This window comes from Dermochelys coriacea, chromosome 16, assembly GCF_009764565.3.
Source record: "Dermochelys coriacea isolate rDerCor1 chromosome 16, rDerCor1.pri.v4, whole genome shotgun sequence".
Lineage (NCBI taxonomy): Eukaryota > Metazoa > Chordata > Testudines > Dermochelyidae > Dermochelys > Dermochelys coriacea.
The window spans coordinates 21,260,109-21,279,931 of record NC_050083.1 but is presented as its reverse complement, the minus strand read 5'-3'; the positions used below and the strand labels follow the sequence as shown (position 1 = coordinate 21,279,931).

Genomic DNA, 19,823 nt, shown 5'->3' with positions numbered 1-19,823 from the left:
CTCTTGTGCTTTAGCACAATGCTGTAATGTTTGGGTTTCAAATCCTGTATGGAAATATTTACACTCAAACGGAAAACTTGCTTCCACTAGAATTTTAAGAGAAACACAGGATAGAAACCTCTTTTGATCTTAGATTTTATAAAACGTAAATTTACTTGGCAGTGTCCCTTTAGTTTTATAATAATCCTTTACTAGTTTATGATGGAAAGGATTATATACCAGAACAGAAATCCAAGAAAAATTCTTAGAGATACAGGATGCTTTCCTGGAAGTATCTGAATGATCCTATTAAATGCATACTCTGCCCCTCACCATCCCTCACTTCCCCCTACTTTCTGCCCACTTCTTTCCCTCCTGATCTCTATCCCCCACCTTTGAATTTTGCATCTATTATTTTTCTTTCTTTAACTAATTGGATTTTTAAACACAAATTTTGATTGTAAATTATGTAATATAAATTGATTTATATTTTAAACATTCATGTGAATTGTTTCAAGTATAGCTAAGGCTAGGCAGAAAATGGGTAATATGGTATGAAGTTTATAGTGTTTTCAATTTATATTTTAAAAATTAATAAAAAGTTAATAGAAAAAATCCTTTACTAGCTTAAATTTGTGTCCCTTTTAAAGTGAGATATTAGAGTGTAAAAAGCTTAAGTTTTAGAATTTTTTTGTCATGAGTGATATCCTGTGAGATCATGCTGTAGTTTTAGTTGTCATTGTAAATGGGTTCACAGCCAGAAATATATGACTAAAGCTCCCCACAATTTGTCTGAACTTTTGGGGTTTGGATAAAACAGAATCCAGTGAGGAATCACTTTCATTTGAAAAACCAAACCAAAGAGATTTTGCAAAAATAAAAAAAGCCCAATTTGATCATTAATATTTTTTCTTTTTTAATGATTAAGTGTTCTTTTGACTCTTATCCTGGGAGTACTGAATGTCTCTTATTTAATTGGCACCAAGGGCCCTCCATTCCTATTTAAATCATTGAAAGCTGAAAGTGCTCAGCACCCAGAGTCAGAGGTGCTCAGAATCTTGGAGGATTAGGTTTCTTAAGATTGTTGTTTTATTCTGTAAATAAAGTTTTAAAAAGAATGAACAGGCAAAAGCAAAACCAAAAGCATCTCTTGGAAAACAAGCTAAAAGCACCCCCTCAAAACTTATTTTCTAGGAGCTCATGAAAGCTTACCATCCAATGTAATGTATTTTAGTTGAGAAAGGAAGGGTGCCACCTTCAAATGTTTGTCTTTTCCGCCTTATTTGCATTAACGGAAACATGACTTGTCACTTTTTGCAAGCAAAAAACAGGAAATGTAATATATAAGATACCAGAAAATATGCACCTTCTATGCCTGTTTTTTTTCATAATTTTGTATCAAGCAAGGCAGGATGACTAATCTTCACTTCACCATTCTGCAGCACAACAGGTTACTGTAGAAATGTTCAAAATCCTGTGTTGAGAGAAATTCCCCCCCTCAAACAACAGAACAGGGCTTATTTTTGTCAGAAAGGACTGGAACTTTGTTTCCTTTTATTTCAGTCCTGCCTGGTTCAGGAAATGCAGAGCTCAGCAGGTTATTTTTTTGCACAGAAAAGTCCAGCCACATGGTATGTATGTAGTTGAACTGCTAACTTCTTCTGCCTTATAGGGAGATTTTAATGTTGCTATTTGTTCTGTTAAGAGCCTAGTTTGGGGAGGGGGTGTATGCTGTGCTATATACTACTTTCTCGCTGTACTTTTAAGGGGGACAATGTAAGCCTTCAAGGTCTTTTTTTCCCCCAAGCCTTAAAACTTACTCATTTGATAAAGACAAGGTGGGGCAATATTTTGTAGAGATGTTTTTAATAGCTGTATAATTTTTTTGTTTAGCCTGCTAGTCTTGATGTAAACAGAACATGGCCATTGCTTGCTGTACTGACTTAATAAGTGCATGCTAAGAATACAGATTCTGGGGTCTAAGTTAGAGCCTTTCTTTTTTTGGGAAAATGCATGTATTTATTATTTTATCTGAAAGTATAAACTCAGTGAGATGCCACCATTTCTTTATACCGTTGTTTAAAGAAACTTTTTCATCAAGATTCTTTGGGCCAGCTATCAGGCATCAAAAGTCAAACAGACATCTGTCCCAGAATTGCAAAAAAGAAAAGGAGGACTTGTGGCACCTTAGAGACTAACAAATTTATTTGAGCATAAGCTTTTGTGAGCTACAGCTCACTTCATCGGATACATCCGATGAAGTGAGCTGTAGCTCATGAAAGCTTATGCTCAAATAAATTTGTTAGTCTCTAAGGTGCCACAAGTCCTCCTTTTCTTTTTGCGAATACAGACTAACACAGCTGCTACTCTGTCCCAGAATTGACAACATTTGCAATCATTTCAGTGGCATTAACAGTTATCAAGATTATCGTTCTCATTAATATAGCTTGCTGCTACTTTGAAAAGCAGCAGCTGTATACACCTCAGCTAGCCCTTGCTGCTGACAACAGGAGATACTCTACATTGCTCTGGGCATACTCTTAAACTCCCTTGGAGACATGGTACATAGCCGATTAGATGGCCCTCTCCCTAGGCACTCTTCTGAGAGCTAAGGAGGGATTCTTGGTTGGAACGTGACATGAGAGTGAAAACTTGCTATGCCCCCTGAGCTGTGTTTGCACCAGGACAGCTCAGGTCAGAGTCTAACCCTCACCAAACTAGAAATGCAAACCCACTAGTTGCAACACAAAAAGCCATCAGCACAGATGTGTACAGCAGTGAATAAACAATCTAAAACACACTACTAGTGTGGTCATTGGACTGTGTGTTTGCAAAGTGGTTATGGATGTGTTTTATGTTCTGTCACATAATCCCTACTTACAGAAATACAGCAGAGCTTCTACTAAGAGGAAGGGACTTTATTTTACAGATAAAATCATTGTAAAAATGAACTGTAAAAAGTCTGTCACTACACATAAAATATCAATGAAACACTAATTGGTATGGATTGCCATATGCTGATTTAATAGTCTTTCAAATCTGTGATAGGTTTGTTGTATAGGATCGAAGATGCCTTTATAGATAGGTAATCAATGTATGATACTTCACTGTTTCTATTAGGTAGGACACCTTTCTCCCTGTCATGATATTTTTGTTTCTATTCTGATTAAGATGGCTAGAGACATCCCAACAATGCAAGTATTTGTTTCTGCCTTAAAATTTTTTTTTAAATAATTAAATTAAAAATTCTTTGGAGTTATGCAATCCTAAAAGGAAGCTGTGACTTAGTTCCATTGAAGCTCGTCAGTCAGTACCAGTTTGCTGGTGGACAGGATAATGATACACCAAGAAAAGGGCCCTTTTGGGCCAGGAACATTTTGTAAATGATCAGATACAGATTTATGTTGCGATTATCAAAATTTACAGACCTGAGAATCACAGAATCGTCTCATGATCAGTACTTGCCTCAAGGGACAATAAATCTTGATTGTTACTGGCTGGCAGTGTTGATGTTGCTGAGAAAGGATTCTGACTTCTGCTGATTGTTTGGGGTCTGGTGATTGGTTAATCCACTCCAATATGAAACATGAGAGGCTCTGTGGGGAAAAGGATCTGGGATATGAGCTGAGCAGTCCTAAAGGAGGAGTACTATGAGCAGTTGCAGAGGTTTGAGCTAGTCCTTATGATATTTCGTCGTCGTTCTTTTTTAATAAAGCCAAAACCCAGGGAGAGGCTGAGCTTGGCCTTTATGTAATGTGTGGACTGTTTGTAGAAAAAGTTGGAAAGCAGTTGCTTAAAGTCACCAAAATATCAAGTCTTCCCAAGCATCCTTACATCCATCCTGATTGCCTTAATCAAAAATAGCTGCAAAGTTCTATTATTGTAAACTTTAAGTGTTTAACAATTTTCTTCTAAAGGAAAGAGGTGAATCTGGAAGTACCTCACAGAATGACCAGAAAGCACAAGCCCCATCAGTGTTGGATTGGTGGTGCTCTAAACCTAAACAAATTAATAAACTGAAATCTCCATTCCTGGACTGGATCAAAATTGAACATGTTTTTCATGAAGATGCAGCCTTTTGTATATTTTTATCTGGTTTGATAACATTGCTCTGTATTCTTCACTTCTTGGGAAGGAAAGGGAGAAACTTAAGATAAGATCACCAAACCTATGTTTCAACCAATTATCAGACAAGAGTTTAAGGTAAATCTATAGCAGCATCTCAGGGCTTGTCTACACTTACAGTGCTGCACCAGTGCCGCTGTAGCACTTAGTGAAAATGCTACCTATGCCAATGGGAGAGCTTCTCTCATTGGCGTAGGTACTCTACCTCCCCAATATGCAGTAGCTATGGCAATGGGAGAAAACGTCTCCTTGACATACCACTGTCTAGGTCAGGAGTTAGATCAGTATAACTGTGTCATTAATCCACATCCCTGAGTGATGTAGTTATACCGACATACAGTGGTAGTAAAAACCCAGGCTCATTTTCTACCTTGTACACTCAGTTACACTGAGTTGTAAAGAATGAGCATTAGAAAAGATATTGTATAAATGGTTTGTTATATCTGGGAAGACGTATGTATGTGGGATTTAAAAATAAAATAAAATATTTATTTTAATATCATGGATCAATCCATCCACATAGCTTGTAAAAAGGTTTGTCATTCTGGAACTATGTGCTTCCTCTCTTTCTCTCGTTTCATCTCTCTTTCCTATAAAGGTGCTTTTACATATTCAACAGTTCACCTTTCAGTTATGCTAAATGTTTTTAGAAAGCCCTCATGTTCCCTAAGTAAGTGTTCTTGAATGTTATAAAAAATAAATAAAATAAGCCTTTAGACCTTATGTTGCACGAAGTAAATTATCTTTGAAAGATAATTAGGTGTTCAGCAGAGGTTCCAGTTATCTTCAGCAAAACTTTGAGGCATGCTGCTCTTTCTCAGTTCTTTGTCATTTGTTTCCATACTTCTTCCACCTGTTCTTGGCAAATCAGTGTCTCTCCTCCTTGTGGCATGGAATGCTGCATTTCCGGTTTACGTTATTCTGCCAAATTCCTTAAACACTTATGTATCTTATCACTGGAACTTTAACTTTTGCCCTGTTAACCAGGACAGGTTCCAAACAAAAAGGAGTAGATACTTGCTATGAAGTTATTTATCCTCTGCAATCTGTTCAGAGCTATTGAGCGAATGAATGTCAGATAGAAACTATTACTAAAATCTTTTTTTTTTTTTGGACTTGCTCTAATTTTTTTAAATAGTTTTGCCATCTGCTCAGATTTCAGTGATACCGTGTTTTAGTCTCAATCTTTTTTTCTTTATAAACCATAAGAGGATCTTAATTGTTTATTGTGCTATAATACTGGATAGTTGCCCAGGCTTCAATTTCCTTTCCTATCTAGTAGCTTTCTGCAGAAACCAAATTTCTTAAGGAACTAAAATTTCTGACTCCTGTTGTCTGCAGCTGGGACCACAGCAAGTTTGGAGTAGTACAGGGGGAGCCTGTGCTACTACAGGTGTAGAAAGCTGATTTTCTTTCTTTTTAACTAGAGATGGTTTTTATCTAAAATTGGAATTGGCCATGAGCCACAAAGTTTGGATCTGGATTTGAATCTGAATTTCCCCAAGGTTTGAAGATCTGTTTGGACCAATCTCTGATCTGGATTTTGAGCTGATTTGGGGGTCTGAAAAGTTTACCAGAAGTGAAGTTAAGAGGTGATAGGGTGTGTTGTGGGGGAGCTTTTCTGGACTGACGGAGCAGTGAGTGGTGGTGCTGTTGCTTGGTGATGTGCTGTCAGCATCTGAAGAAAGGATTTCCACAAAACACCCCCACCCACAAGCCTCTGGTCAAACCCATTTCCCAAGGAGATGGTCAGGGAAGGACTAGGAAATTTTTTTTTCTCAGCCAAACACACCATGAAGGAGGCAACACCACTAGGACAACATACTTAAGTCCATTTACAGCAAGTGTTTCTACTTTGTTCTGGAAGGAAAGAGTGAGAATATTGACAGTATAGTACCTTGTTTTGTGTGTAAATAAAGACTTTGTAGTAGGTCCAGTGCATCTTCTTCGCAGAAGAGTTTCTAGAAATACTTGCTACTTGGTGCATTATAAAGGCAAAATATTTGCTCTTAATACATTTTGAGTGCCAGTGATGAGTCCTTTCTAGCAGAAATCGTATTGCAGTATCCAGCAAGGGAGTGACCTCCATCAGAGATAAGAAAACCACTCCAACAGTCTCTTCAGACTGGTGGTAGTCTTGAAAAGGGGCTGTTTGCAACATATCTAAAGCAACTATCACTGTGGTATCTAAGTGAACATGTATGTTGCTCCTTTATTGAAGTGCACAGAGCTCTTTGCAGCTTTATACTAAAGTATACTTTGTTTGCAATAGAGACTACTGAGCATTCAGTGGCATTTATCCAATTCCAAGTTGCCATCCATTTATTGGGCTTTCCCCTGGCAGAGCCTGCATTTATGGCATTTGCAAAGGCCTATTGCCAGTGTGCAGAAATGCAGAAGTGACCAGGCATGTTTCATCTCCATGTTCACCAAAGACTGAAAGTGTCACTACCCTTGACTGGGACCTTGCACTGTCACATTTCAGCTCAGAGGGAATTTTTCTGAGTTCCATTAAAGCAGCTTGAAAGATATGGCAATAATGACTGAAAGAGACTAAGGTGAAAATTAAAATTGTTAAGGAAAACATTGCTTCCAGTTGGGATCCCCAGAATCCAGAATATTCATGAGAATGGTTGGTTTCATACTTTTGCTTTTACTGCTGCTATGGTTGGTAGAGTGTCCCACCTCCCATAAGGCCTCCTTTACACCTCCTATCTTCCATAGATCCTTCTTAACTTTCATCTCTGCATCCTTCAATACTTGAACTACTGTTCCATGTTTGCTTTTTTGTTTGAATGTATTGCAAGATTCTAGACTTATTCTCAATGTCATATATGGCCCTTTATAATAATTACCACCTTTTGACTAAGAAGCCTACTTTGATTTTCCTTTCTGATATGTTAAATGACCGTAGTAGGAATAATTATATAAACAGATAACATATTGACACCAGAATAGAAAAAAGCACTATTAACCAAGGGTTAATATTAATTGACTCCACCTAATTACAGTAACCTTTTGGAGACTGTAAATAACAGTGCATATACACCCTCCAAGGCACTCACTTAAAAGATGCAAGTGTTCTGATCTTGTATTGTGCAAGTGTAAATTGTAGCTGAGCTGCCAGAAATTGGCTGCTTCAGTTTCAGACTGACATGAATTAGCAGTACTTTATCTCTGTTTTAATCAGAAAAGTAACTCAGTCTGGGAATTTAAGGGCAGAAATGGAAGAAGCTGTGGAATGTTGTTAATTCTGTAGGGAAACTGAGCTTTTTTCTTTTACATAGGGCAAAGAACTGACGACTGTCAACTGAAGCCAAATATCAAGTATCAGATATAGAATCCTTGACTGTTGTAATCCCCAGACTTGATGGAGGTAAATTTGTTTTGTATTTTAGCTTGTGCTATGTGTAGACACTCTTCTTTTGTTCGAAGATTGGTGTTTGTATGCTTGCAGGGTTTTGCTTTAGTTTAGCTCCAGTCAATTAGGAATAATTTTAAGCTAAACCACAAATAACTCTCAATTTCAACTGAAATAAAGGTCCACATAGCCTTATGCACTCGTTTAACTAAATTGGTTTAAAACCCAGTTTAAGTTAAATTGGTGAACTTACCCTTGTTTGAGAGAGAGACCAATTTCTCTCAGACTTTTGACATAATTGTACATTTAATGCATCCTTTGCTTAATTTAGTCTCTTATAAACTTTACTAAGTTCTTCTTTTTCTTCCATTAGATAAAAATGCACCCCAGAGGAATGGCCTTTCTGATATTTTGTTTGGGGAGTGGATTTGTGTCTGTTGTGTATCTTAACAGGTAAATTTTAACTATAAAACCAGAATTAAATGTGTGTTATTGTACCACTGGGGGACTTGCCAGCATCTAAAAAGCGAAAGATCTGATCCTAGGTCTTGAGGAAAACACTCAGCTTCTACTGACTTTGGGGCAAATAAGGGCTGGGCCTCTTGAGCACGCACGCACACACACATCCTGTTTTGACCCTTTAAGATGTGTGGTTAGTTCATTTCTCATTTGAATGACTCCCTCTGCTCTTCTGGGTTCCCACTGCAACTAGAAACACCAGCACACAATCACTTGGGGACAAGGTGGGGAGCTCTTCCTTTCTTTCCAATAACAAAGAGAGGGATTGGACATGCTCAGATGAATCTCTCCCTTGCCACCTGCATTTACTTAATTCCTGTTTCTAGTCCTGTCTGGAACTCAGAAGGGCAGAGATACATACAAAAGAAAAATAATTGGTGAGTAGGGAAGAGAACTGAATGCTATTGAAGCTTGTAAAGCACTAGTGTTATAAAAGTTCAACTGGGGTGTGTGTCTATCCATTGGAAGTAGATATTCAAATTAAATTTCAAAAATTAATAAAAACATATTATTTGCAGGTATCACAAACAAAAGCCCCCACTCAGGCTAGCGTTGCCAATTTTGGTTAGACATATTACTGGAGATTTCATCACATGACATAACCTTTAATTTCTGGAGACTCCAGGACAATCCTGGAGGCTTGGCAACCTAAGTTCCCTGTAAGCGACACAGCCATGGAGTGGCCTATTAAGTACTGCACGGGTGCACAGTCGGGACCTGCTGGGGGCTGGGCGCCCCGCCCTCAGCTCCAACCCAGTCCCGGACCTGCTGTGGCTGGGGGGAGGGGTGACCCTCCCCTAGCCCTGGAGCTGCCATGGCCAGGGCACCCCTCCCCAGGCCCAAGCCCAGCCCTGGACCTGCTGCAGATGGGTGCCCCTCCCCTGGCCCGAACCCAGAGCCCACATCCCCATCTGAAGCCCTCACACCCCTGCACCCAAACCCTCTGCTTCAGCCCGGAGACGCCTCCCACGCTCCAAACCCCTCAGCCCCACCACATTAATTTTGTTATGTGCACCAATGTGGAGATGATGTTACATATCACGTGTGGGAAAAATCAGAGGGAACACTGTTGCCAACCTTAACGCAGTCTGGTGTTCATGTTTTCTGTAACCATTTTCTCATTTGTGTTAAATTAATATTTCCCAGTTCTATTCCCTATTTTACTTCCCTCTGTCAGAGATGTCATACTTAAACATATTTTTGTTGCCAATTTATTTGGCTCTTTGGAATTGTTTTGCAGACTGTACGGTTTTAGTTGTATTTCAAAGTGAAACCTTAAATACAGTAAGCTTTTCATATCTTTGCTAAAACTTGTGTCCTCAAAACAGAGAATCAGTCCTCATTCTCTGTCATATCCAATAAGAATGTGTTGCTAAATCCCACACAGATCTATATAATCTCTCTGTGTGTGTATTTAATATCCAACAACCAGATTCAATTTTCTAAAAAAAAAAAAAAAAAAAAATCTGGAAACTTTGCACCCATATTTGAAATTTAATGTTTTACAGAGTAATAGAACACAATGGTTAATTACCCTCCCATTCATGATCACATACAACCCTATGGCAATTACAGCAGTTGCTACATGGAAAAGTAATGTTGGGAAATTATGTATGTAATCCAGTAGCATTAAATTAGTGCCTAAAGGAAGAGGTTCAAAGGCAAAATGGCACTTAGGCATTTAACTGCCATTAAGTGTTCAAATAAAACACTGCCATTTTTCCAACTGTGATGGACACATAATAAGAGACAGTCTCTTATAATACTTCAAAATGTAAACAGACAAAAGTTGGGTTAAAGGAAGTGCTGCTATCCTTATTCTGCAGGTGAGAACCTGAGGCACAAAGATTAAGTGATTTTGCCCAAGGTCACACACTGCCAAGAACTGAACTCGGATCTCCTGATTCCTAATCTAGTCCCTGAACTGCAAGACTACCCTGTTTCTTTCACTGTCTTAATGAGAGTTAGCAGCTGATAATGAAAAGGAAAGCCAGCAGCATTTTTCTTTGATGTATTATTTGCATTACTATAATCGGCCAGTTTTCTGCAAACCAGCGTGCACCACAGTTGCGGAATTTCTGCCCTAGTGGTCTGGATGAGGAACTAAGAGTCATTCCCCAGCCAGATCTTCCACTGATTTGCTGTGTTATCTTAGATAAATCTCTTGACCTCTCTGAGCCTCAGGTCCTCCCTTTGTAATCTTATACTCTCACACAGGGACTGGTGGAGGTTGGCACAAGGTCCCATTGCCTTTACTGTGACATTTAAAACTACATCCAAAGTACAGTGCCCTTTTACATACACAAAAAGATTGGGTGATTTTAGTTGTAGTAATTTTTTGTGAGATGAGGGCAGATTTCTTCCTTAATTTTTTTTTAAATGATTTTTTTTTGTTTTAGAGGAGACTGGACCTTCCTCTGGATGTACCGTGAGAAGTAAGTGCATGCCATGTAAAAATTTTATAAAGTATTGGTACTGTGTTCTCTCTCTTTGACTTGACATTTTTTCCTTATACAAATGGCCAAGCTTGTGCTATTATGAAAAATACATTATCACCAGGTGCATTGCTGTACAGTGCATTCATTTGAGAAGTTGATATACTCCTTTCTAGGCTACAATGCAGCTGGCCCTCTGCACATGGGAGAATTTCATCCTGAGTCATTAGTGAGAGAAGTACTACATATTTTGATTACATTTCCTTTCAAATTGCTTTTAGTCCATTTACTATATAGCAGATTGAGCGTGTGTCCTTGGATAAGCCACAGTATGTCAGAAATATGTGTATCTGTACTATAAATCATAAAATGCCCTCAGAGGGAGACTTTTGTGAACAGGTTTAAATTATACTAATGCTTTCATCTGTTTGGTCTGAAATAGGTTCAATATAATTTGCTGCATTTTAAAATAGGAATAGATCAGTGTTGAATCTGTATAGAGTAAATGTATTGATTTTTGCACCCTTCTAACATACCTTCATTCTAGTAGCACCATCTCAACCAACTACCTTCTTCCAAGCCTGTTAGTATCATAAGGACATTTCTCTGCTACGAGGAGTATCTAATGAGATTGTGTAGCACGAGAGGCTATGGAAACCTTCAACAAATTCTTCAGTGAAACAAGCCTGTCATTTCAGTGACATACAAGGGTTTCTCCTGAAACTGAGTCACCTGTATTGTAGCGTGATACACTGCACTGCTTTAAGATGCTTGGCTGGCTTTGAATTTATTCTAGTGGGTCTGTTTTGTTGTCTCTGCTACCTAAGGTGGCTTTGGTTTGGTTAAACATGATTTTCCTTTTGTGTCATTCATACAGAAGCCAAGAAATCCCTATATCGAAAAATCAAACAGAACACTGGCTGACCAATTGGTTCAATTGCAGGTAAAGTTACTTCATAACCGGCAACTAAAACCCAAATACACATGAGTAACATAGGTGGACACAGTGTGTAAGGAAATGCAGGTGGAAAATCTCTCATGGAACTCTGAGAGCAGCTCTAGTGTTGTTTACTTGCATTAGGTTGAGAGCTTATACAGCTAGTGTAACAATAACACAACCAGATTTTCTAGCCCACAGTTGCTCCATTCCTAACTCCCTTAGCATGGGAAAGTCACTAGCAGACACAGAGCCAGCATAGCGGCTCCTGCATAATCCTCCACATAGCCTCTGCTCCAGAGGACAGCTGTAACCTGCTCTAAGGCCATGGTAGGGGCAGAGAATCATGGAAATGTAACTGGCTTCTTGATGGACTGCTGGGCTTGAAGCTGAGCACCATGTAAAATTATGGGTTTGGGAGATCCAGATGGCCATCAATTTCTGTGAAGATCCACAGAGCTCAATTAGATTGTTTTTTGTAAAATTATTGTTACATTGTGGTGTTCTGATCCATAATCCACCACACCTTAAAAAAAAAATTCACAATGCATTTAAAACATCTTAGCACTGAAATGATTTACTGCAAAATTGATTGAATGTTTGGTTTTTATTAGGGCTGTCAAGCAATTTTAATAAATTGCATGATTAAAAAAATGAATTGCACTGTTAAACAATAGAATACCATTTATTATAATATTTTCTACATTTTTAAATATATTGATTTCAATTACAACAGAATACAAAGTGTACAGTGCTCCATTTATATTTATTTTTGATTACAAGTATTTGCACTTTGAAAAAGAAATATTTTTTCAATTCACCTAATACAAGAACTTTAATGCACTCTTTATCATGAACGTTGAATTTACAACCGTAGAATTATGTACAAAAAAATAGCTGCATTCAAAAATAAAACAATGTAAAACTTTAGAGCCTGCAAGTCCCTTCAGTCCTACTTCTTGTTCAGCCAATCGCTCAGACAAAAAAGTTTGTTTACATTTATGAGAGAGAATTCCGCCAGCTTCTTGTTTACAGTGTCACTCGAAAGTGAGAACAGGCGTTCACATGGCATTGTTGTAGCAGCATCACAAGATATTTACATGCCAGATGTGCTAAGGTTTCATATGTCCCTTCATGCTTCAACTTCTATTCCAGATGGCATGCATCCATGCTGATGACAGGTTCTGCTCCATAATGATCTAAAGCAGTATGGACTGATGCACGTTCATTTTTGTCATCTGAGTCAGATGTCACCATAAGAAGATTGATGAGAAACTACAGAACCCGAACCTCCAAAAAAGAATCAGAGTGTTGCTCTTTTAAGATTTCTGAAAGCATGCTCCACACCTCATCCCTCACAGATTTTGAAAGGCTCTTCAGATTCTTAAACCTTGGGTTGAGTGCCGTAGCTATCTTTAGAAATCTCACATTAGTACCTTCTTTGCATTTTGTCAAATCTGCACTAACAGTGGAAAACAAATATGTGCTGGATCATCATCTGAGACTGCTATAACATGAAATATATGGCAGAATGTGGGTAAAACAGAGCAGGAGACATACAATTCTCCCTCCAAGGAATTAAGTCACAAACTTAATTAACACATTATTTTTTTAACGCGCATCAGCAGCATGGAAGCACCTCTGGGATGGTAGCTGAAGCATGAAGAGGCATATGAATATTTAGCATATGTGGCACGTAAATACCTTGCAATGCTGGCTACAAAAGTGCCACACAAACGCCTGTTCTCACTTTCAGGTGAAATTGTAAAAAATAAGCAGGCGGCATATGTCCTGTAAATGTAAACAAACTTGTTTGTCTTAGCAATTGGCTGAAGAACAAGTAGGACTGAGTGGACTTGTAGGCTTTAAAGTTTTACATTGTTTTGTTTTTGAGTGCAGTTATGTAACACAAAAAAAATCTATATTTGAGTTTCACTTTCACAATAGAAATTGCACTACAGTACTTGTATGAGGAGAATGGAAAAATACTATTTCTTTTGTTTTTAGAGTGAAAATATTAGTAATGGAAAATAATATAAAGTGAGCACTGTACACTTTGTATTCTGTGTTGTAATTGATATTAATATATTTGAAAATGTAGAAAAACATCCAAAATATTTAATAACTGTCACTTGGTATTCTATTGCTTAAGAGTGCGATTAAAACTGTTATTAATCGTGATTAATTTTTTTTAATAGTGACTAATTTTTTTGTTAAGTGAGTTAACTGCAATTAATCAACATCCCTAAATGCTTCATTTATTTTTGTGACCCTTACTGTCTCTTTGTGTGTTCCCCTATAGAAGCCAAGATACTGCTGACAAAGAGCCAAATACATTGCAGCTAGATGACTGGTTTCATGCTAGGTAAGGAAAAATCCTGGAAACACATTTTACAGCCATCTTAAATTCCAAGTATGCTGGTCACCACCCATAACAGTTTACTAAGGCTCAGTAGGATACCAACTAACGTTAACTTTTTGAAAATCTGATGGTGTCATGTGGACAGAGTTCCCGTTTTATTTCTGTCACTTTATCTGGGCTGGTTATTGTCCTAGGAAGCGAAGTTTATAAAGGCAACTGTGAGGCCACTTGCAATAATCAGGTGACAAAGACATAGAGCTTGAGATTCCAATTTATAGAACTGTGCTAAACAGCTTTTTTGGAAAAAGACATAGGACAAGTGTTTTACATTTTTTTCTCTCATGAAACAATCATTCCATAAAATGCATCCAATAATTCAAGCACGTGCTATGAGTGAATATGTAAATATTTAGGCTTGGCAGAATGTTGAAATTATTTTAAAAAAAATCAGATACCAGTGTTTATATTTAAGCATTTTTTATTTTTATGCATTTAAATTTGCAGTTGTGAGAAATTATGGCTGGTTCAGACAAATGGGGGTTTAGACAATTTGATGGAGTTGATATTCAAGAAGTTAAAGCTTTATAGCCATTAAAACACAAATTGTCAACATCACATGTCAAAAGATAAATATTTAAAGTAGCCTTAAATCAAACTCTAAAATTTTCAAGCAGCATTTTTGTCTATCTGTAAATTCTGATTATCAGTGGAAATAGTTTTCAGAAGTTTGTATGTGCCCAGTGAAATCAACATGATTTAGAAAATGGCATAGAGAGTATACTTAAAAAGTTTGCAGATGATACCAAGCTGGGGGGAAGGGGAGCGTTGCAAGTGCTTTGGAGGATAGGATTAAAATTCAAAATGATCTGGAGAAATGGTCTGAAGTAAATAGGATGAAATTCAATAAGGACAAATGCAAAGTACTCCATTTAGGAAGGAACAATCAGTTGCACATATACAAAATGGGAAATGACTGCCTAGGAAGGAATCTGGGGGTCATAGTGGACCACAAGCTAAATGAGTCAACAGGTAGCACTGAGCGCAAAAAAAAAAAAAAAAAAGCAAACAAGTGTTGTAAGCAGGACACAAGAAGTAATACTTCCACTCTACTCTGCGCTGATTAGGCCACAGCTGGAGTACTATTTCCAGTTCTTGGCACCACATTTTAGGAAAGATGTGGACAAACTGGAGAAATTCCAAAGAAGAGCAACAAAAATGATTAAAGGTCTAGAAAACATGACCTATGAGGGAAGATTGATAAAATTGGGTTTATTTAGTCTGGAGAGGGGACGAAACTGTTTTCAGGTACAAAAAAGGTTGTTACAAGGAGGAGGGAGAAGAATTGTTGTTCTTAACCTCTGAGAATAGGATAAGAAGCAATGGGCTTAAATTGCAGCAAGGAAGGTTTCAGTTGGACATTAGGAAAAACTTCCTAACTTCCAGAATGGTTAACCATTGGAATAAATTGCCTAAGGAGGTTGTGGAATCTCCATCATTGGAGATTTTTAAGACCAGGTAAGACACATACCTGTCATGAATGGTCTAGATAATACTTAATCCTGCCAGGAGTGCAGGGGACTGGACTAGATGACCTCTCGAGGTTCCTTCCAGTCCTGTGATTCTATATTTAAAGACTTATCAGGTCTTTTTCTCAAGACTAAACATGCCCAATTTTTTTACCTTTCCTCATAGGTCAGGTTTTCTAAATCTTTGATAATTTTTGTTGCTCTCCTCTGGACTATCTCCAGTTTGACCACATCTTTGCTAGAGGGTGGCACTCAGAATTGGATACAGTACTCCAGCTGAGACCCCATCAGTGCCAAGCAGAGCAAGACAATTGCCTCCCGTGGCTTGCATACAACACTTTTGTTAATGCATCCCAGAATATTGACCTCTTATTATTCTTCCTACATTTCCTTCACATCAGGATAGTTTGCAGTTGTTCTTTTAATAATGTGTTCTTGAGAAACTGCAAGGAGCTCTCCTGAACTCATTTTCCCCTTAGATTTTCTTCCCATGGGACTTTACCTACCAGTTCTGAGGTTTTTTTGATATTTGCTTTTTGTTTTGTCCATTGTCCTTATTCTGCCGCTCATTCTTTTTTCTTTAGAAGCATTAAATCATCATTTCAGGATCACTTTCACACAAATTGCCTTCCACTTTGCAAAAAGACTAAACTAACCATTCATGTATAATGAGTAGCTTATAGCAACATATTCTTCCTTTTATTTCTGTTATCCCATACAACACTTAGTACTCTCAATTCAAATGTAGTTGTTCCTCTTCCTGTTTTTCTGGGATGAAATAAAATACAAAATAAATTTGAATTACTTACAGATGCTCCCCAACTTATGCAAGCGTTCTGTTCCGGAACGCCTTGCATAAGTTGAAATTTGCCTAAGTCGGGAATGTATCTCCGGCCATTATGCAAAAACTAAAAACAAAAAAACCCCAACGACTCCTATTTCTAGCTTACGGAAGTTTTTCCATAAACTTGGATTTGCGTAAGTCGGGTTTGCGTAACCTGGGGAGCGTCTGTACAAGAAAAGTAAAAATAATATATAATTGGTGGAAAGTAAATGTAGTTAATTTTTTAAATGTTTTCAATTTTAATAATGGAATAAGGAACTTTAATGTGATTATCTGGACGCATCCTTCTAACTATAAATCTTAATTGTGTTTGGGATTCCCTCCAAGACCTCTTCTACTTGGCTTCCCAAAAACTCAGTTCAACTTCAGATTTTGTCAGTCAGGTTTCTTTAGTCGGCATACAGCAAAGCTATGCGGGGTTGATCAGACTCAAATGCTTGGGGTACATCAAAGATCCCCAGTTACACAAAAATCTTCCTCCTTTAGATACATTTACATTGCATTACTAAACATTATATCACACGTTTTGCAGTTTGGGGATTGACTTAGTTACTTTGTAGGAACCAATCTCTGTAAAGCATGCTTCTTCAACACGCTGTGCAAGTTTACCTCATGTTACGTTTCAGGCTTATCTTGTCCATTATGAAAAGTAATGAGGTGTTCCTCCTTAGGATATCTGTACTAGATAAGCTATCTCTAGCCTAATGATTAATTTAATTCCCCACCCATGCTTTCTGAGAAATGTCCTCATCCATATTTAATTACTCATGTCAAGCCAGGCCTACATACTGTATTTTAAAAAATATTTAGGTATTTATTATGTTGCATAATTTAATATGCAGTTTTCACAGTTCGTATTTTGCAACTGTTTGCTTAGGTTTTTTGAAATTGGGAAGCATAACCATGAAACATTGCCAAAGAGGAAATAATTATTCCCTATTCAGAACTTTACAGTATAAGATGATGTGGATCTATGTACTGTTACAATAATTGGGCCTGCAATTTTACCCTAATTGTGAGCTCAACTGTAAAAAATGAGTGAAAGTTCATAAAATGTCACTATGGTCTATAAAAAAGGTTGATGAGGAAAAGGTGCAAAAGAGACAGACTGAAATTAGTCCAAATAAAAAGGCCTACTAATATAAATCAAGGACTGTGTTAAGATCATGCTTGGTAAACAAGAAAAGCATGGAATTGGATATCAGTGAACCAAAATTGGTGCATTGAAAATTAGGCCTAACTGGTAGACAAAATGAGAGGACAGGCTAGTCCACCCATCCCTCCCTTTTTGGGTCCTCAAAAATAAACTTTGGAAAGAAAAGTGAACCATGATGCTAGCTAACTGAAAGAAGAGGAAGGAGCCAGCTTCACCATCATGGCTGCCACCCCTCAGTCTCCTGGGACCCCAGACCAACTTCCATTCCAATCTTGAAAGATGTCCTGGCCAGAGACAAGGAGGCAAGTTACACTGCCACTAGCTCCAGTGAAATGCCAAACACCATCAGGCACATGAGACTCTCGTCCCTCCCTCCACATGTCCTTTTCCTTCCCTTCCTTATTTCTTCTTTTTCTATCTTTCCTTTATCCTTCTGTAATAATAATAATAGTAATAATAATAATAATAAGAGGTGTCAGAGTAGCAGCCGTTTTATTCTGTATCTGCAAAAAAAAAAAAGGAGGACTTGTGGCCCCTTAGAGACTAACAAATTTATTTGAGCATAAGCTTTCGTGAGCTACAGCTCACTTCATTGGATTCACTGAATGTATCCGGTGAAGTGAGCTGTAATTCACGAAAGCTTATGCTCAAATAAATTTGTTAGTCTCTAAGGTGCCACAAGTCCTCCTGTTCTTTCTGTTTAATAAGAGTTTGCCTTAACCAGCCAAGATTGCATATTTTGCAACACTGCTGTAAGCCTGTGCTAGAAAGGCAGATGAAAGCAACAGCCTAGACAGTCCAGTGCTGAAAGGAGTTTGCCAGGTCTTGAAGTGGCTGAGAAGACAGTGTGCTGTGCCGGTTTTCTTTTTTCCAACAGTGAGGTTGCAAATGGGTCAAAACCAGAGACAGAATCTGCATTTTCTATCTTTGCTGTTCTTTCCTTTTCCCTTTTGTGGGTTTCTTTCATTTTCTAGGAAACAGGATTGGACTTTAACAAGGGTAATAAACAGCTCCAGCCCATCTCAACTAACTTTTCCCCCAAAAGGGATAGTGCTTAATTTGTAATGAAAGAAGTGCTGGGGCTCAAGCAATTTTTTTTTTACTTTCATAACTGACGCACCAAGTCCAGAGATGCTGGGGCTATGAACTGCCAACCCTCATGGCACAAATTAAGCACTGGTTATTGCCATCTAAAAGACTGTCAAACAAAGAATTTTTTTCCTTCTAAAAACTCGTCCAATTAAAGGAAACTAAGGATATTGTTAAAATTAGCTATACTTAATACTTTACATTTCAAATGCTTTAACTGTTTCTCCTTTTCTGTATCCTTAATGAAAGATTAAACACATTTTTATGGTGTATTTGCCATGATACTAAGCAGGCTGAGGTCTCTTGTTTGACACTGTTTAATGTTGGACAGTGACTAGGTTATGTTAACACCTTTGACTTTTTTTGGTTTCCTTTATTCCATCTAAATTAATATAACAGTACTGACATCTCAAATCTTTCCCTCTCTTGTATATAAAGCTATGTAACTTTGACTATTTCTGTAGAATGCACCTTTAAGGATTCGGATTCTAGAAACAGGAATCCTTTTTGTGTTCTGTGCTGATTGTTACAAAAAGTGCACATTGTGAGCTCTTATGGATATTGGGTAAAATTTTAAAAAGTTTCTAAGTCGTTTAGGAGCCAAAGTTCCAATTTTCAAAAATGACTTAGGCACATCAGGTTAAATCCTACTCCACTGAAGTCAATGGGAGTTTTTCCATTTACTATAACATGGCCAAGATTTCACCCAAGTGCCTGTGTCACTTAGGCGCTCTTGAATATTTAACCCACTTTATTTTTGTGGTGCAGTCTCTTAACCTAAAATAAATCATTTAGACTGAACATATGTTTTCTCTATGTACATAGAAACATAACCCCTTTGACTGAGGGAAAGAGGCAATGTATTTAACAACACCATCCATCAACTAGATCAGCTCCCAGAGGAGTTAGTGTGGTTGGGCAATTAAGACGCATTCTGTTTTCTATGCACACAATTCTCTGGAATTGTACTTGTTTAGATTAGACTGCATGACCATTCCAACAAGGACAGAAGTATTACATGAAAAATTCTTCCCGGAAACTGAACGGTCTATTTTCCTGAGCTACTGCTGGCTGTGAATTTGGAGAGTGCAAAGTTCAGCAAAGAAGGATGGTTTTGTTTTTTTAGAAAAGGAGTATCAGTTGTGTTGGTCTAGTCATTGCAGTTTTCTCCTGTTAAATAATGGAATTGTGATTTTTTTTGTGCTATTTTAGTATTATCTCCCAAAAACACAGGACAGCTGCTCATCCTAGGCTCAAATAGACAATAAGGCAAAGTTGGAGAATAACAGAGAGGGCACAGTTGCCAGGATATTCTTAGAGAAAGTATGTGAGAGAGATCCAGTCTCCTTTGAAGAGGTCAGATGAGAAAGGAGCAGTATGCTCTAGTAACTAAGAGGGAAATGGAAATAACAAAACTTGGATTCTGTTCTCAGCTACTCACTGTGAAACCCAATGTCAATAGGACTTGGTAGCCTAAGTTAATTAGGGCT

The 19,823-nt window shown here is 37.8% G+C and overlaps 2 protein-coding genes across 27 annotated transcripts in view; one reads left to right on the top strand and one right to left on the bottom strand.

Annotated features, from left to right (window-relative positions):
* Positions 1 to 19,823, bottom strand: part of LOC119844076 (DAB2 interacting protein) — a 494,149-nt gene that overhangs the window by 449,064 nt on the left and 25,262 nt on the right. The gene's annotated exons all lie outside the window — the stretch shown is intronic.
* LOC119844080 (N-acetyllactosaminide alpha-1,3-galactosyltransferase-like) overlaps positions 1 to 19,823 on the top strand; it is a 65,283-nt gene that overhangs the window by 26,581 nt on the left and 18,879 nt on the right. For 6 of the 13 annotated variants that reach the window (XM_038374313.2, XM_038374312.2, XM_043498938.1 and 3 more), the window contains 5 exons: positions 7,392 to 7,480; positions 7,839 to 7,918; positions 10,384 to 10,419; positions 11,297 to 11,362; positions 13,659 to 13,721. In XM_038374313.2, the coding sequence (XP_038230241.1) occupies positions 7,475 to 7,480; positions 7,839 to 7,918; positions 10,384 to 10,419; positions 11,297 to 11,362; positions 13,659 to 13,721 (251 nt within the window). In that variant the 5' untranslated portion in view covers positions 7,392 to 7,474. Of the gene's footprint in view, positions 1 to 823; positions 1,611 to 7,391; positions 7,481 to 7,838; positions 7,919 to 10,383; positions 10,420 to 11,296; positions 11,363 to 13,658; positions 13,722 to 19,823 lie in introns of those variants that run through there. The other 7 variants (XR_006276073.1, XM_038374316.2, XM_038374310.2 and 4 more) reach the window with 6 other exon arrangements.